This window comes from Nerophis ophidion, linkage group LG01 (genome assembly GCF_033978795.1).
Source record: "Nerophis ophidion isolate RoL-2023_Sa linkage group LG01, RoL_Noph_v1.0, whole genome shotgun sequence".
NCBI classification, from domain to species: domain Eukaryota; kingdom Metazoa; phylum Chordata; class Actinopteri; order Syngnathiformes; family Syngnathidae; genus Nerophis; species Nerophis ophidion.
The window spans coordinates 59,784,823-59,804,220 of record NC_084611.1 but is presented as its reverse complement, the minus strand read 5'-3'; the positions used below and the strand labels follow the sequence as shown (position 1 = coordinate 59,804,220).

At 39.8% G+C, this 19,398-nt stretch overlaps 1 protein-coding gene across 6 annotated transcripts in view; it reads right to left on the bottom strand.

Annotated features, from left to right (window-relative positions):
• scoca (short coiled-coil protein a) overlaps positions 1 to 15,722 on the bottom strand; it is a 52,468-nt gene extending 36,746 nt beyond the window's left edge. Inside the window, exons 1-2 of one of the 6 annotated variants that reach the window (XM_061908589.1) lie at positions 15,501 to 15,696; positions 10,870 to 11,007 (exon numbers count right to left, since the gene is read on the bottom strand). Coding sequence is in view for 2 of the 6 variants with exons in the window: in XM_061908581.1 (XP_061764565.1) it covers positions 15,501 to 15,567 (67 nt within the window). In the remaining 4 variants the exon portion in view is untranslated. Of the gene's footprint in view, positions 1 to 9,228; positions 9,301 to 10,869; positions 11,008 to 15,500 lie in introns of those variants that run through there. The other 5 variants (XM_061908598.1, XR_009807846.1, XM_061908581.1 and 2 more) reach the window with 5 other exon arrangements.
• Positions 15,723 to 19,398: the final 3,676 nt, after the last annotated feature.

The window sequence follows — 19,398 nt, the reverse complement described above, 5'->3', positions numbered from 1 at the left end:
AGTTGCTAACCTAACGCTAAAAGCTAATTAGCCTTCACTTCAACCCAGAACTATGAGAGAGCTGAGCTGCAGTTTAAGTTTCTAGAAGGTTAACGGGTTCATAGTGATGTTTGTAATAGTTGTGACTGGGAAGTGTTTTTTATAATTTGGGGAGTGTACGATGTCAGCTGCTCACCTGCTAAACACATATCTGCTCATCTCGACGCCGGAGCACTGACTCCATGCTTTCTGAATACGCACTGCTGATTGGCTGTTACATCGCTCTGAATACGCACTGCTGATTGGCTTTGTATGTAACCAATCAGATGGTTGTGTGGGCGGGACACCGCTGGGTGCTCACTGCTCAGACAGTGGCGGCTGCAGAGCAGCTTGTTAAGACTTTAGGTTATAAACTCGTTCGATACACCCTCATACCGAACCGAACCCCCCGTACCGAAACGGTTCAATAGAAATACACGTACCATTACACCCCTAGTATATCGTGATATGGCCTAAAAATATTGCGGTATTAAAAGAAGGCAATATCGCCCAGCCCTATGCTGATAGTATATATTTGTACCATGAATTGATTAACGTGGACCCCGACTTAAACACGTTGAAAAACTTATTCGGGTGTTACCATTTAGTGGTCAATTGTATTTACTGTACTGTGCAATCTACTTTCAATCAATCATGCATACGGGACAATAACATCTACGGCTTTTAGAGGGTGCAGTGCACAACTGCGCACACAACAGCTGTAAACATACTCCTCCCCTCTTAACCACGCCCCCCTTTCCCCATAGTGGTTAGAGTGTCCGCCTTGAGAGCGGTAGGTTGTGAGTTCAAACCCCGGCATAGTCATACCAAAGACTATAAAAATGGGACCCATTACCTCCCTGCTTGGTACTCAGCATCAAGGTTTGAAATTGGGGGTTAAATCACCAAAAATGATTCCCGGGCGCGGCACCTCTGCTGCCCACTGTTCCCCTCACCTTCAAGGTGGTGAACAAGGGGATGGGTCGAATGCAGAGGACACATTTCACGACACCTAGTGTGTGTGTGTGACAATAATTGGTACTTTTATTTTAACTTAGTACTGTAGCCGCCATATTCTCTTTGAAAAGTTTTTTGTGTTCTGTCAAAGAAGCACGACGGGGTTAAACCAATGGGAATGAATGCCCAACGAGCGCAGAGAAGAGCTAACGACCGTAACAAAGGCACATTTAAAGATACCGGTATTGTCTCAAATATACCGTATTACCTTGAACTGCCGCCGGGGCGCTAATTAATTTAATACCTCTTCTCACTCCTGCGCTTACCAAAAGCATGCGGTAAAAGTAAGCTTGCGCAAATTATTTTAAAACCTCTTCTCACTCCGGCACTTACCAAAGTCATGCAGTAAAAATTTGAGTGTAATGTAAGCTTTGACTTCGATTAATCAGTTAATAATAAGATAAAAGAGACAAACTACATTTCTATCCTTTCCAATACTTTATTTTAAAAAACAGCATACTTAGACTTGGACAAACTTTAATGATCCACAAGGGAAATGGTTCTGGCACCATGTCCTTTTGACTTGTTAAATAAAACAAGGCAAGTGTTACAAAAAATGTTTTTTTTTTTTTATATAAAGTGCACCATTCTCCTGCACAATAGGGGAAATTCAAACCTGGCTACTACCTATTCCAACCATTCTGAAATGTTGGATGTTGAATGTCTTTCCTCTAGTAGCATGGTCGTAAGGTAGATAGTCTTAATGTTCCATTCCTCTCCAATGTAGTGGCATGTATTGTCAAGGTAGGCTACACTTGTCCACACATCAGTAGTGAGACAATTTTGCTCTGGGTGGCTCTTATGTCAGTCTACACTGCAGGGAATGTCCGCTCGTACTTCCTCTCCATCAGTTTGGTAAAATGGTTCCTCGAGGGAAGAGTGTAACCAGGGTTGAGGACGTGAATCATTTGTCTAAAACCTTCATCTCCACCATTGATGGTCGCTTCATGTCAGTTAGCAACATATTCAGGATAGCATCAGTCAACGCAGCCGCTTGCTGTGGTGTGCACACCTTCCTTTGTACCAAGTCTCTAATACTGCCTTGTTTCTTTCTGAAATGAGAGAAACCATATTATGAACGTACATAGTAGAATCATTTACTTGTAACTCAATACATACCCAGTTGATTTAATTAATAATTTCTGACGTAAAAGACAAATACGCCACCACATTAAAAAAACGGCTAAATTAAATAAATGGACATTGGAGTTGCAGAATACACCAATAACAACACAGAAATGTAACTCATCAGATCAAAACTGGATCAGATATAGTACATGTTTCTGTTCTGAATAATAAAGGATTAACTTTAGGCTACCTCTGAATAGTAGCATGAAATACTCCAGTACCTTCATAACGTTTAGTTATACTAAAGCGTCACTCAAGTCTAAATAGATTGATATAGCTTTATTGGGCCCTGCTCTATTGATCCATTATGAAACCAACCTGAGATATTTCTGTCCGTTACGTTTATACGTGCGTTTTCTCTCTCAATGGTCAAATGTGCCGGGGACACATTATCAACCCCGCGTTGCAACAAAGACAACGTTACTCACAAAAAAGCTAAACTTATGAATGAATGCCAGTTGCGACTCAAAACAGCACAGAAAATTAAGTCACAGCACTATCCAAAAAGTTCCTAACACTCTGAAAGTTGTGAATACACAAAAGTTGCTGCTTCGCTTCCAGAAAAAAAATCTCCTCGTTAACAAAAGATTAAAAACACACAACGACAGACACAACGGATCAATATACTTATAAAAGTTACGTACCGTGAGTTCTTCCCTTCATCCATGTTTCCTCTTCAAGTGAATCGAAGCAATGCTGCCCTCCGTGCGAAGTCCATGCTGCACGTTTTGCAGGAAATGTCTTCTTTGAAGTCTTTAAAGTAAAATGTTCCGACACTTTGGACGACATATGTCGTAGACTTTTCTCCATTGAAGCAATAACCTCGAGATGTTTCACCGTTGAACTATCCGTACTGTTTACCTCCGCCATTTTTCGAACGTTTACACAAAGGAGACGACGTGGTCACGTGAGCTGCACATGACACATCATTGGCTGGCTCACTGCCGCCACATGAGACTTAGTTTCAACCAGCCCTGGCACTGTTTTGTACTGTTTTTGTACTTATTTTGATTATTGTTTTTCAGCTGTTTGTAAATGTTGTAGTTTATAAATAAAGGTTTAGGGGGAGAATTTTTTTTTTTTTTTTTAAATAAAATTTTATTAAAAAAAGCCTCTGCGCATGACTAAATTAATAGCCAACTATTGTTTATAATCGATTTTATCGATTAGTTGTTGCAGCCCTACTGAATAGCTCTTAATCTTTTTCCCTTTATGCGATTTCAAATTACCGATATTGAAATCAGCCTCATCCATTTTGAAAATGATGACAGGGGAAGTGTCACTCGTGACGTCACGAGTTTGACCAGCCGGTAATACTAAGCATGCGCTAATCATTTTGCGAGGCGAGTTTGACCCGGCAGTAATTCAAGGCAGGCGCATACTATATGCCCTGCGGCAATTCAAGGAAATACGGTATACCTAATTCAAAAAATAGTGGTATTAAGTGTAATACCGGTATACCTCCAAGCCCCAATTCAACGTTAACAGTTTTTCATGGTGAGTCTGTGATCTGTAGCATATTAGTATTGCATTCATCCCAGCCAGACCTTGAAAATAACTACTTTGAAAACTAAACCAAATCATATATAATACTCTAAAATTTTATCTATTCGTATTAATATGCTGTTTAATAATTTTTAGCCATACAGTATAATTTTAACATTATCTACTGCTAATGTTACTAATATGTGTTGTGCACTCACAACCGGTTGTAGTGTGTCTGTAGAATCCATATGCCTGCCGGGAACCTTTTTAATGATTTTAAACACCAAGCATTGTGGCTCATCGAATCAAATGTGACGTCAGAAAAAGAGGTCTATAGTCCACCACAGTGATTCTCAAAACGGTGGTACGCATACCACTGGTCAAAGTCGTGTATGAACTCGGCCACCTACTCAGTGGCCTAGTGTGTCTGCCCTGAGATCGGTAGGTTGTGAGTTCAAACCCTGACCAAGTCAAACCAAAGACTATAAAAATGGGACCCATTAACTCCCTGCTTGGCACTCAGCATCAAGTGTTGGAATTGGGGGTTAAATCACCAAAATGATTCTCGGGCGCGGCCACCGCTGCTGCCCACTGCTCCCTTCACCTCCCAGGGGGTGATCAACGGTGATGGGTTGAATGCAGAGAATAATTTTGCCACACCTAGTGTGTGTGTGACAATCATTGGCACTTTAAATTTAAATTATGGCTAACTTCATTTTAGGCAATTTCCTCGATAATTGGTCACAAGACAAGTATGGGAAGTGAAGTGAAGTTTGCCATCAACACTGAAGTGTCACCGATTACAGCGTCTTTGATTCATCCATTTTCAACCGCTTGTCCCTTTTGGGGTCGCAGGGAGTCGCTGGAGCCCATCTCAGCTGCATTCGGGCTTGAAGGCGGCGTACACCCTGGACAAGTCGCCAGCTCATCGCAGGGCCAACACAGACAGACAACATTCACACTCACATTCACACACTAGGGCCAATTTAGTGTTGCCAATCAACGTATCCACAGGTGAATGTCTTTGGAGGTGGGAGGAAGCCGGAGTACCCGGAGGGAACCCACGCAGTCACGGGGAGAACATGCAAACTCCACAAAGGATTGAACTCAGTACTACTCAGGACCTTCGTATTGTGAGGCAGATGCACTAACCCTTCTTCCACCGAGCTGCCTGATTACAGCGTTTTGTGCGAGGTAAACACACAACATCTGTGTTTTTAATTTTCCTGAAGGAACTCTCCTGAAGGAATCAATAAAGTACTATCTATCTATTTTCTTTCAGGAGAGAACACACAGAAGCTAATACAAATAATACAGAAGAAATAATAAAATTAAAGAGATTGTTTGACAAAAACAGACTCTTTAAATCTCAGTAAATAATGTAACTTGATAGCAGGAGAAGAGAAAGTGAACCACCAATGCAAATGAGTAAAAAAAAAAAAAATGGGGGTACAAAAAATACATGACAAAATGAACTGGAAATCTTATAAAAAATATACAACATACAGTAAAGTGACAAGGAATAAGTGACTGAATAAAGCAAAATATGTTATGAATCAAAAATCACTCCATATTCTCTACCGCTCGTCAGTTACTACATCTGAGTTATTGCGCAGAAATATGGGGAAATAATTACAAAAGTAGACTTATTAACTAACTATGTTAGAAAAAAGACAGATCAGTTAGAATAATACACAATGAGTGATACATACAGTGATTACAAATGCATTGAAGGCAGCCGCCACAATTGACAATCTTGACACAATGTTGGTCACAGATAGTGAAGATTTTGATTGTTCTGTTTATTTTTTACTTTTATAGCGCCGTCGAGAGCATGTTAGAGTGCCTGCTGGTCAAGAAACACTGCGTGAATGTGTCAAATACGGCCGCAAAATTACACTTTCACAAAAAAAAAGCATTTTTTATTGTAAGTTAATGAACTGGATGTCTAAAACGATGTATAGAGATATTATTTTGGTTTATTTTGACAGGAAACCTGACGTCAAAGCGACAGCAATTGCATTACACAGTCGCTAGGGGTGTAACGGTACACAAAAATTTTGGTTCGGTACGTACCTCGGTTTAGAGGTCACGGTTCGGTTCATTTTCGATACAGTAAGAAAACAACAAAATATACATTATTTGGTTATTTATTTACCAAATTTGTAAACAATGGCTTTATCCTTTTAACATTGGAAACACTATAATAATTCTGCCAACGTTAATCCACATTAAACTGCCTCAAGTTTTTGCTTTGATTAAATAAAATTAAAAAACCTTTCTTCTACAAATAAAAAGTGCAACATTAAACGGTTTCAAGTCAACTCATCATGCTTAATTTATTACAGCATTTGGGGAGCCTCTAGTTGACTTTTATTATGTAAATGTTATATTTTTATCAACATGTGATAGCAGGAACCCTGCCATTCAAAACTAGGCTGCTACATTACTAATGATTAATGTAACTATTGCTGAAAAAATAGTACAATAGCAATAGGAGAGACTATTCATCCCTAAACACAATGGAGTTCAATGAAATAACAGACATGGCTTTGCTGCCCTTAACACACACACACACACACACACACACACACACACACACACACACACGCGCGCACACGCACACACACAAGCGTGCGCGCGCGCACACACACACACCCACACACACACACACACACACAGCAAAATGAGCTAACGTTACGGTAAAAGATAATTAGCTTTCACTTCAAGCCTATACTGTGAGCTAGCTGAGCTGCAGTTTAAGTTTCTAGAAGGTCAACGGGCTCATAGTGATGTTTGTAATAGTTGTGACTAGGAAGTGTTTTTTATAATTTGGGGTTAGTACCCTGTCCGCTGCTCCCCTGCTAAACGAACATCTGCTCGACGCTAAAGCATTGAGTACATCGCTCTGAATACGCACTGCTGATTGGCTGTTACATCGCTCTGAATACGCACTGCTTATTGGCTGTTACATCGCTCTGAATACGCACTGCTGATTGGCTTTGTATGTAACCAAACAGATGGTTGTGTGGGCGGGACAATGTTTGCTGCTGAGACAGAGGCAGAAAGCAGAGCAGCTTGTGAAGACTTCTGCTTACAAACTCGTTCGGTACGCCGACGTGCCGAACCGAAACCCCCGTACCGAAACGGTTCGATCCAAATACACGTACCGTTACACCCCTAACAGTCGCACACGTTCTTGGTAGCAAAGATGGCGCCTGTTGTTTAGTTGGCTATATTCTCTTATATCTACCACTGGCGGTAAGGGCTCCATCATGTGCAGGGGTCTCAAACTGCGGCCTACGAGACATTATTTTGCGACCCTCCCACCTTAATATGAAAGTTAAATATTAGAGCGGCCCGGAAGTTTTACATGAATAGCACTTTACAGCATTGTGTGCGGCGCTGAACAAACCTACCAATCACAGTGGGAAATATGGCTATTGGGGGCAGGACATTGACCCGGCCTGATTCAAGCAGGGAAACATTTCTCAATGAGTGAAATCTATAGCAGCATTGCCATGGAGAGTTACCTTCCATGACCTGGCTGACTGCCTTGTTTCTATTGGGCACACGCAGACATTTGTGTGCTGCGTTCGCAACACTTCCAAAAAAGTTTTTTAAGTTGCTACCCACCGGGACATTATGCGTATTTGTTGTGGGTTATGGCAGTGGATCCCAAAAAATTTCAGAGGATAAGAGCAGTGAGTGCGACGAGTTTTTTATTATTCACACTTAAAAACACGATGAGCAGGGAAACAGGCGGGCTACCAGGAATGCATTGGAAGGATTTCTTGGTCTTTACCAAGCTAGGGACGTGAAGCATAGCATGCAGCTTCAAACAATAACCAGCAATAAAACAAACAACTGAAGGGAATAAATAGGAAGAGTTGATTAGAATCAACTCTACAATATTATGCTAGGCCCACTCGACGTCCATTGCATCCGGTCTCCCCTAGAGGCCCTTTCTAAGGTTTCTCATAGTCATTCTCATTGACATCCCACTGGTTTGTGACTTTTTCCTTGCCCTTATGTGGGATCTGAACAGAGGATGATGTTGTGGCTTGTGCCGGCCTTTGAGACACTTGTGATTTAGGGCTATATAAATAAACATTGACTGATTAATTGATTGGGTGTCCCACAGCTCCGCCTCCAGCTTGGGCAGAAATACAAATACATAAGCAGTCACTACACTCAAAACAACCTATGTCACAACAGGTCTAATACATATGTATGTCTCTTTCTGACAAAATAAATCAGAGTGATGTGTATGCGGTGGGGTAAAAGAAAAGTAAGGTACTCACGTAGCAACACCTGTCCATTTGCAATACCAGTGAGTGGTACCCGGAACAGTTATACGGTCACATAATTATTTGTGGGTCACTATTTTTATTTGCATCGCGGCACTATTTGCATGGTATTTGCATTAAACACTACATACAATTTAATTTAATTTGTTCAACCGCCATTCTAAACAAGAAAAAGAGCAAAAATTATGCACATTGCGGAAATTACGTTCTACGTGCATTGAGACGTTTTCCGTGCTAAACACTTTGAAATTCTAAAGTAGGGTTGTCCGGATACCAATATTTTGGTATCGGTACCAGGTTCCACGTTAATCAATTCATGGTTTTTGATTGATTGATTGATTGATCTCAGCTACAATCGGGCGGAAGGCAGGGTACACCCTGGACAAGTCGCCACCTCATTGCAGGGCCAACACAGATAGATAGACAACATTCATACTCACATTCACACACTAGGGCCAAGCTGAGATAGGCGACAGCGCCCCCCGCCACCCCAAAAAGGGAATAAGCGGTAGAAAAAGGATGGATGAATGGATGATTGATTGATTGATTGATTGATTGATTGATTGATTGATACTTTATTAGTAGATTGCCCAGTACAGTACATATTCCGTACAATTTACCACTAAATGGTAACACCCATATAAGTTTTTCAACTTAACTAACGTTAATCAAATTATGGTATAAAAATATACTATCAGCATAGTATTCATCACACAAGTTAATCATCAGAGTATATACATTGAATTATTTACATTATTTACAATCCAGGAGGTGGGATGTGGAGGGGGTTGGGGCTAGGTTTGGTTGATATCAGCACTTCAGTCATCAACAATTATATCATCTGACAAATGGACATTGAAAAAGTGTAGGTCTGACTTTGTAGGATATGTAAAGCGATTAGTGAACAGCAAGGGGTATGTGTTTGCATGTAAACATAGACCAGGGGTCTGCAACCCAAAATGCTGAAAGAGCCATATCCATCCATCCATTTTACTACCCCCCCCCATAAAAATTTTGAAATGTATGTTAGCTTTGGATGCATTTCCTGCTGTTTTGAGTCCAAATCTAACAATATTCTCCTGACCAAAATTTCACATTTATTAGCAAATATTTTCATAAAAATGTATCATGTGATGAAATTTATGTATACAAGTTTACACATATCAAATTCTTGCACACTTTTGGATTATAGACAAAAATAGGCCGACAAATGGATTAACCAGAATTCAAAATATAAAAATGTTTAAATACATAAGATCGGGTATTGTACCTCTGAATGGACTCGTCTGTCGTAGATTTGTGTCAGAGGAGCCGAGTCGTAGGTGGGAGGCTCCGATAGTTGAATTGACGCTGCATTTGTGACGATGTTTGACTTCAGCTTGAAGGCAGATCCCAGTGAAAAATTACTTTTCCGTAAACTCACTTTACTTAGATGCCTTGCGGTTTTCGCTTGGTCAAAGAGTGCCACATTTCCCCGAGATCCATAGTTCACAATGTCCTTGCAATATAAGCACTGAGCACGTCCCAGTTCATCGCACTTTTCAATAAAATCGCTAATCAGTTCGTCTACTTCTACGTTATTGTTGTTCATTTTCACCTTCAGTTTGATAGATAAATCGAGCCATGCCCATTTCCACTTGTTTCTCACGCCCTTATCCATATATTTCGCTAATGAAGCATTCCTATTTTGAATAAGCTTAACCATGTCTGAAACTGTTGTCAATAAAGAAACGTGTTAATTGAGAGCTACTGTGTTTTCTTTCCAGATTAGTCGCCGATAAACACAACCAATATAAACAGAATACGAGTTCAGAAACGTTCACAATAATTGAAGATCAGGGACTAGATATTGTCGGCAAACGACGCGTGCAGACGCCTATAACGGGCAATGTCATTGGTTGATGTCGTCCGCTGATAGTAGAGCTAGCCAATATGGTGCCTTCACACATTGGCATTATATTATATAAATGACCCTGGCGGCGCCAAAATCGGCGGAATTCCGCGGAAAATTCCCATCCCTGAAGACGCACTAACCCCCTCACCCCCTTCATCGTGCTGCCAATGTAACAATGTAGCAGTGGCCAAAAAAAAAAAAAAATTAAGTATACTAGTTCCAAAAAAACGGTGCCTTGTTTTGATGAATATTTAGGCCTACTTCGCTATGCTAACACAAAAGTTGATCCAAGATCAAGCAAATACAACACAACAAAAACTAACATGTTTGTAAAAATAAGGAGGAACTGAAAATAGCCTCTTCCTCACGATAGTATCGATCACATACTAATGCACCCACTTCTACTCGGACCCTCTGTGTGTGTGTGTGTGTGTGTGTGTGTGTGTGTGTGTGTGTGTGTGTGTGTGTGTGTGTGTGTGTGTGTGTGTGTGTGTGTGTGTGTGTGTGTGTGTGTGTGTGTGTGTGTGTGTGTGTGTGTGTGTGTGTGTGTGTGTGTGTGTGTGTGTGTGTGTGTGTGTGTGTGTGTGTGTGTGTGTGTGTGTGTGTGTGAACACGGTCCGTCCGTAGATGTTCTAATAGTAGACAATGGCAATCGATAAACATAAAAACGAGCGAAGCGTGGGGTGTGTCCGATAGTGGACGCCTGTCCGTTAGCATTGCTAGCTATCTAGCTTGGGGCGAAATACATCAACACGATACTAACCCATCCCTATTCTTCAAGTAAACGAACGCAAGTGTCTAAACAAAAGCGGTTGACCAAAAAAAAACTCCAGCAGTCTCCATTGTCCACACGGACTGTCTTGTAAATGCACTGACAACAATCCAAATGCTTTGGGACAGCGGGGATGCCGCTAACATGACAAGCTAGCTTACGCAGTTAGAAGCTTCGGGGGCCAACGGGATGTGGCAACAACAACCGTGGCGGACGTAAAGTGACCGTATAACGTTGACACTCACCCAATTCAAGACTGCGTACTCTCCGACACACGGAGTGTTGTTATGAGCGCACACAGCGATGATGACGACGGAAGAATGTGAGGTGGATTCCTGTAATTGACCTCAGCGTGGCAGTCACTACTTTCATCCAAGGGGGCGCTAAAATCAACACACAAAACACATCAACGCATAGTTTTGTTCTCTATCTATCTATCTATCTATCTATCTATCTATCTATCTATCTGTCTGTCTGTCTGTCTATCTATCTATCTATCTATCTATCTATCTATCTATCTATCTATCTATCTATCTATCTATCTATCTATCTATCCGTCTGTCTGTCTGTCTATCTGTCTATCCGTCTATCCGTCTGTCCGTCTGTCCGTCTGTCCATCTGTCTATCCATCTATCTATCTATCTATCTATCTATCTATCTATCTATCTATCTATCTATCTATCTATCTATCTATCTATCTATCCATCCATCCATCCATCCATCCATCCATCCATCCATCTGTAATGTGGTTAGTGACTTGATATAAATATTAATAGTGTCAACACCAGGCGTAGTATCAGTATCAGGTCAGCCTGATGAGATTGATATCATGAATTGATTAAATAAGTTTAAAAAAATTATTCAGGTGTTACCATTTAGTGGTCAATTGTACAGAACATGTACTGTACTGTGCAATCTACTAATACAAGTCTCAATCAATCAAATTAATCAGTTTCTTGTTTGTGTGTATTATTACGCTCTTAAGCATTCACACCTATTTGAGTCAATGCGCCAAATCCTACTTGTTCTTCTCCAGATTTTTCCGTGCTCTACCTTCCACATTCTCCATCAGATTCAAACCGTTCCACCTTCAAACTGTTCAGCCTATCTGAGAACCGCGGAGTATCACTTGATAAATCCCAAAAATTCACAGATTTCCCAGAATTTCAGGTTTTCCTGGACATTTTTCCCATTCAAAGTTAATTGGATATTTTTCAAAGTTCCACATTTTTCAACCGATTAAAACCAATTCACCTTCAACATATTCCACTCATAGTGAAAATTCAAACTATATTTTTTCCAAATTCTAAAAAATTCCAGGAATTCCCAGAATTCCCTTTTTTCAAATCCTTTTTTGACCCTTTTTTCTGGTAACTACTCCTTCCACATTCTTCAACCAGTTTCAACCGTTTCAACGTCAAACCATTCCTCTTAATCAGGACATAAAACCAAGCCATTTTTTGAACTTGAAAAATTCCCGGTTCTCCCGAAATTCCTGGAATTCCTTATTACCATTTCTCAATTGAAAATGCTAGTACTTCAACATTTCTCGACCGATTGTAAAAATTCCAACACAAACCATTTGAACTCATTTAAGAACATTCAAGTCTTTTAACATTTTCCCAAATATACCGTTTTTACTGAAATTCCCATTGAAATGAATAGGACGTTTTTCAAATTCCCACATTTTTCATCCGATTCAACCCGTTCAGACTCCCAAATGTTCAGCGTGTTTAAAAAGTGTGTGCACTCCTTCAACAGTTTAAAAAAGTTGGATTTCCAATAATTCCTTGTTTTGAGGGACATTTTCCCCATTCCAATGATTTGTCTATTTTGTTAACTTTTACAATTCACACATTTTTCTACCTATTCAAACCATTCCAACATCCACACATTCCACTCATCCAACTAACACTTTCCCAAGTTGCAAACTAAATTCCGTTTTTCCTACAAAGTCAAACTGTTCAACATTCAAACAATTTCAACATTTAAGCTATTATTACATTTATACTACATTCTGTCAGCATTTCAGTTCAACTTTATTATTGGATAATTACTTGAGTATAGCCTAATCTAGTTACAAATAATTGTGTGTTTTTTTGCATAAACTCTCTGTCTTGTGGTTCATTCTGATAATAACCACAATAAACATATTATAGGCAAGGATATTAAATCATTTTAAGTAAAAAGCGACTGTATTCGTAATATTGACTTTTTATTTATTTCATATTTTAATGCGATCATTGGTACATTCTCCCAAACCAAACTTGCAATGGTGTAGCCGCCTTTGTGTGCGTGCAAGTATTATTTTTATTTAAATTTAGACCTCCACAAATAAATGTGACACTTAATTTTCACCCTCACGCATAATCACATTATAACGGGACTGAGTGTGTGTGTGAATGTAACTTGTCATTCCAAATTCATACACTAGATGGCATTCTGCTTCATAACATACTTTTTACGTACCAGAACCTCATGTAATAAGAGTTGCATGGCTTTCCTACTAAAAAACAGACGTACATTGGAAACCATAAAACTACGTAAAATTCAGCTGTATAAAAGTGTGCACACGCTCAAAGCCAAGCATATTTTTTTTTTTTACATTGCAAATCCACTTTAAATTAGTAGGTCTGGGCAAGAAAAGTCTCTTTTGCATAATATCGCGAAACAAAATGCCAGATATGTCTTACCATTAGTGAAGTGAATTATATTTATATAGCGCTTTTCTGTAGTGACTCAAAGCGCTTTACATAGTGAAACCCAATATCTAAGTTACATTTAAACCAGTGTGGGTGGCACTGGGAGCAGGTGGGTAAAGTGTCTTGCCCAAGGACACAACGGCAGTGACTAGGATGGCGGAAGCGGGAATCGAACCTGCAACCCTCAAGTTGCTGGCACAGCCGCTCTACCAACCGAGCTATGCCGCCCCACACACCATAATAATAATTGTATGCTGAAGCACAGTACAATCTAGCAAGTGGTGCGACTTTATAACTTGCCAAAGTCGTAATAAAACATGTTGACAGATTTTTGAACGCTGTGTGTAATGTTTTTTATTTTCCAATGGAACATATAAAACGTTGGTGTTGTTTACTTGAGTCATATTGCAGTCTACACGTTTTTTTTTTAAGTGTGACTGCCATCATATTGTGGTCTACACGTATCTCTTATGTGTGACTGCCATCTTACTGGTCACACGTATCATTTCACCATATACCAAAATAGATAGCTTTGAGGTCGGTAAGCACAACCAAAATTATCGCGTAGATTTGGCGCACCGGGTTATAAGGCGCACTGTCGAGTTTTGAGAAAATGAAAGGATTTTTATTCCGCCTTATAGTCCGAAAAATACAGTACCTCTGATATAGAAATCATTTGTAACTTATGACAAAATGTTTCTATACAATCAAGCCTTAAAAAGTGTAAGTGTTTTATATTTATTATGTATCAGCTGTTTAAGCGGTATGACCATTTTAGTCATCTTGTTTATTGTTAGCTTTTTGAGGCGTATGAAATTGTCATGTCAAACCACCTGTTATGACAAACACGTCTATTACGTAACACCGCCAATGCTAACCGCAACGGTTTTCTTTGTATGCCATAGACCGTGCAGGCAGTATCACAACGTCACAAATATGCAACCATAGCGTATGGGAGGGGTTGTGAAGTAGAGAAACAAGCGAAAATCACAAAAATTAAAAGCCTTTTTTATTAATGAAGAGACAGGGCTGCGGAGCTGGCACTGAGCGTCGGGACGGACTAGCTTCAAGGTGTCTTGGCTGAATGAGCAGGTATCGGACACCTCAGTCTTCTTGGACGTATCCTCGCTTATCCATGCGGACTGGACACTGTGCCGAGAGTTGGTTGGCAACCGAGAGTGGCTCTCATGGTTGCTTTGTTGGGTCTGCTCCTGTCTCTAGCCATGCTCCCCCCACCCCAGCAGACAACGGCGTGGAACTCCGCAGAGGCCACCACAGTGTATATGTTTCTTTTACTTTTTATTCATAGCTGTGTGTAGAAGTGTCTGGTTGCATCAGCTCCACTACTTTAATGTCCTTTTTGTTCTTTGATTTTTGATTTTTCCCTCTTACACACATGTAAGAGGGATGTGTACTATGGCTATGAGTTGTTTTTTTTCCCCTTGGCCTCAGTCTGGACCCCCTCTCCAGGGGCCCAGGCTTAGACTGATTTTTTTATTTTATTTTATTTTAATCTTTTATTTTTTTTCTCCCATTCCCCCCCACTTGTTCACCTGTTCACCTTTTTTGTAAGGGGCGCCGGAAGTTGGCAGACCTGTCAGCGATCCTGTTCTGTCTCCCTGTAATGTTTGTCTGACTTGAATGGGATTGTGCTGAAAATTTTATTTTCCCCTCGGGGATTAATAAAGTATGTCTGATTGTGATTTTGATTCTGATTATCGGCTTGTTTCATTGGTTGTTTTTGTATTATCCGAATGATCGATGATACGGCACTATTGCCACAATCAGTCAATAATTATTTGCCGCCGATAATATCAAGCATCACTACTTCAGCGTAAAAGCTCTGATATGAAACTAAACTGTTATCTTTATGCTGAGCTTGCAAGTAGACACCAAACGTTAGCAGAATACAAAGACCTCTTTGTGTTGAAATACTTCCTGAAATAATTATTAACTTGTTTTGTGCCTGCAAACAGCAGAGGTGGGTACTTTGTTATTTCTACTTTTGGGATAAATTGTACTTGTCAGAGAAAATTTAATGCAACAGACTTTGTACTTGAGTATGTTTGTAAAGAAGAAACGCTACTTTTATACGTTGCGTTGAGTTTCATTCCAATCGCTATGGTTTGAGTACATAGTTAAGAAATAAAACATGGCGAAATCTCACTACTTACCTCTGTCGTCTGCCAGCGAGATGTCAGTAAATGTCTCTTCTTCCCGGCCTGAGATGTCACCCTCCATGGTCTTACTTTCCTTTTCCTTCCTCAGTTTGGCATCCTTACTTATTTGTGCCTCAGAAAATTGAATATTATCTCAGCGTGTCTTTGTTTCACTGCAGCGAAACAAAGACAGTCCATGGACTGTCTTCGAACACTAGCCCTACCCCCACACAATCATGTCACACCTGTCTTACCTGAATGATGACTCCTGTTACACATTTGTCATGGAAGTAGGTCACCATGTCAGCAAGAAATGGAGGTCACAGTATTAGCACAGTAATTCTGCGACTTGACATAAATGTGACAATTAAAGGTAGTAGACTGTCAGCACAGTCATTGAGTATACTATGTGTGTACACTATACTTTTGTCTGAGTACACAAATTTGTTTCAAATCTGTCTTTCATGGATACTTAGTGATAATGAATATTGCAATGATATACACTTTTTCATTGTGAATTGAAACCATTTTGTTTAAATGTGTTTTTATAAGAAAACCAAGCACATCTAGGTGGAAAACATGTTCAGTGTCTCCTCCTGGCCACATGTTATATTTTGTGTAACATTACTTCACATACCAATGCAACATATCGTGACAACTCAACTTGTCAATGTACGGAGGTTATTTTGTGTCTTTATACCAAAGCTTTTTTTATATATACTAAATTTATGTAACAATTTTTTTCATTTGGATTCCGTCAATTCATTTTACAAACCCCAAAACCAGTGAAGTTGGCACGTTGTGTAAATCGCAAATAAAAATAAAATACAATGATTTGCAAATCGTTTTCAACCTAGTTGTGGTCAAAAGTACATTTGTAAAGAACATAATGTCATGGCTGTCTCGAGTTTCCAATAATTTCTCGAACTCTTATTTTTTGTGATAGAGTGATTGGAGCACATACATGTTTGTCGCAAAAACATTAATGAAGTTTGGTTCTTTTATGAATTTATTATGGGTCTACTGAAAATGTGATTAAATCTGCTGGGTCAAAAGTATACATACAGCAATGTTAATGTTTGGTTACATGTACCCTGCCTTCCGCCGAGATAGGGACCAGCGCCCCCCGCGACCCCAAAGGGAATAAGCGGTAGAAATGGATGGATGGATGTTCTTTGGCAAGTTTCACTCCAATAAGGCGCTTTTGGTATCCATCCATAAGCTTCTGGTAAGCTTCTGGTTGAATTTTTGACCACTCGTCTTGACAAAATTGGTGCAGTTCAGCTAAATTTGTTGGTTTTCTGACATGGACTTGTTTCTTCAGCATTGTTCACACATTTAAGTCAGGACTTTGGGAAGGCCATTCTAAAACCTTAATTCTAGCCTGATTTATCCATTCCTTTACCACTTTTGACGTGTGTTTGGGGTCTTTGTCCTGTTGAAACACCCAACTGCGCCCGAGACCCAATCTCGGGGCTGATGATTTTAGGAAGAATTTGGAGGTATTCCCTCTTTTTCATTGTCCTATTTACTCTCTGTAAAGCCCCAGTTCCATTGGCAGCAAAACAGGCCCAAAGCATAATACTACCACCACCATGCTTGATGATGATAAGATGGTGTTCCTGGGATTAAAGGCCTCACCTTTTCTACTCCAAACATATTGCTCTTGATAACCCTGACAAATTTTCTCCCAGCAGCAGGTTATGGCTTGCATTTTCTTCCTGATCGTGGCATTGACCAAACTCTGCCATGCACTTTATACTTACGAACAATTGTCAGCACGCCAGCGCCCCCCGCGACCCCAAAAGGGAATAAGCGGTAGAAAATGGATGGATGGATGGATGTCTGCACAATTGCTTTTGGGACCATAAGCTGCTTTGAAATGGCTCCAAGTGACTTTTCTGACTTGTTCAAGCCAATGATTTATTTTTACAGATCTGTGCTGAGTTCCTTTGACTTTCCCATTGTCGCGTTTACCGAGTCTGATGACTGCATCACACGAGCCCTCTTTAAATGGGCTCAGAGAAGTCAACAGGTGTCGTCAATAATAATCACTCACATGAAGTTAAGAGGCCATGCCATGACGCTAATTTGATATAATTGTAACTTTTTTACATCACCAAAATTGATCATGTATATTGCTGTATGTATGCTTTTGACCCAGCAGATTTGGTCACATTTTCAGAAGACCCATAACAAATCCATAAAAGAACCAAACCTCATGAATGTTTTTTGTGACAAACAAGAATGTGCTCCATTCACTCTTTCACAAAAAAAAAGAGTTGTAGAAATTATTGGAAACTCAAGACAGCCATGACATTATGTCCTTCACAAGTGTATGTAAACTTTTGACCATGACCGTACATTTAATTGAATGGTCTGCATAAACAATATACTTAATGTTCAAACTGGAAAACTTTGTTATTTTTTGCAAACATTAGCTCATTTGGAATTTGATGCCTGCAACATGTTTCAAAAAAGCTGGCACAAGTGGCAAAAAACCCCGAAAAAGTGGAGGAATGCTCATCAAACACTTATTTGTAACATCCCACAGGTGAACAGGCTAATTGGGAACAGGTGGGTGCCATGATTGGGTATAAAAGAAGCTTCCATGAAATGCTCAGTCATTCACAAACAAGGATAGGGCGAGGGTCATCCCTTTGTGAACAAATGCGTGAGAAAATTGTCGAACAGTTTAAGAACAACATTTCTCAACCAACTATTGTAAGGAATTTAGGGATTTCACCATCTACGGTCCGTAATATGATCAAAAGATTCAGAGAATCTGGAGAACTCACTGCACGTAAGCGATGATATTACAGACCTTTGATGCCTCAGGCGGTGCTGTGTAAAGGATATCACCATATGGGCTCAGGAACACTTCAGAAAAACACTGTATGTAACTACAGTTCCGTCGCTACATCTGTAGGTGCAAGTTAAAACTCTACTATGCAAAGGGAAAGCCATTTATCAACAACACCCAGAAACTCAGCCAGGATCGCTGGGTCCGAGCTCATCTAAGATGAACTAATGCAAAGTGTAAAAGGGTTCTGTTATCTGACGAGTACTCATTTCAAATTGTTTTTGGAAACTGTGGACGTCGTGTCCTCATAACTAAGAGAAAAAAAATACAAATTCTAAGTTAATGATTATTGGCAAAAAAAAATCTCATTTCGAACACATGCTTACCTTAGCTAAAGCTAAATATTACTCAAATCTCATCCACTTTAATAAAAACGATCCTAAATTTTTGTTTAGTACGGTAGCATCGCTAACCTAACAAGGGACCCCTTCCAGTAGCTCCACCCACTCAGCAGATGACTTCATGCAATTCTCTAATAAGAAAATTGAAGTCATTAGAAAGGAGATTAAAGACAATGCGTCCCAGCTACAACTGGGTTCTATTAACACGGATACAATTGTATATACGGCGTATACTGCCCTCCAAAATAGTTTCTCTCGTTTTGAGAAAATAACATTAGAGGAATTGTTACAACGTGTAAATGGAATAAAACAAACAATATGTTTACTTGACCCACTTCCTGGGAAACTTATCAAGGAGCTCTTTGTATTATTAGGTCCATCAGTGCTAAATATAATAAACATATCACTTTCGTCTGGCACTGTTCCCCTAGCATTGAAAAAAGCGGTTATTCATCCTCTCCTTAAAAGACCTAACCTCAATCCTGACCTCATGGTAAACTACTGACCGGTGTCTCACCTTCCCTTTATTTGAAAAATCCTCGAAAAAATTGTTGCAAAGCAGCTAAATGAACACTTAGCGTCTAACAATCTATGTGAAACCTTTCAATCCGGTTTCAGGGCAAATCACTCTACGGAGACAACCCTCGCAAAAATGACTAATGATCTATTGCTAACGATGGATTCTGATGCGTCATTTATATTGCTGCTC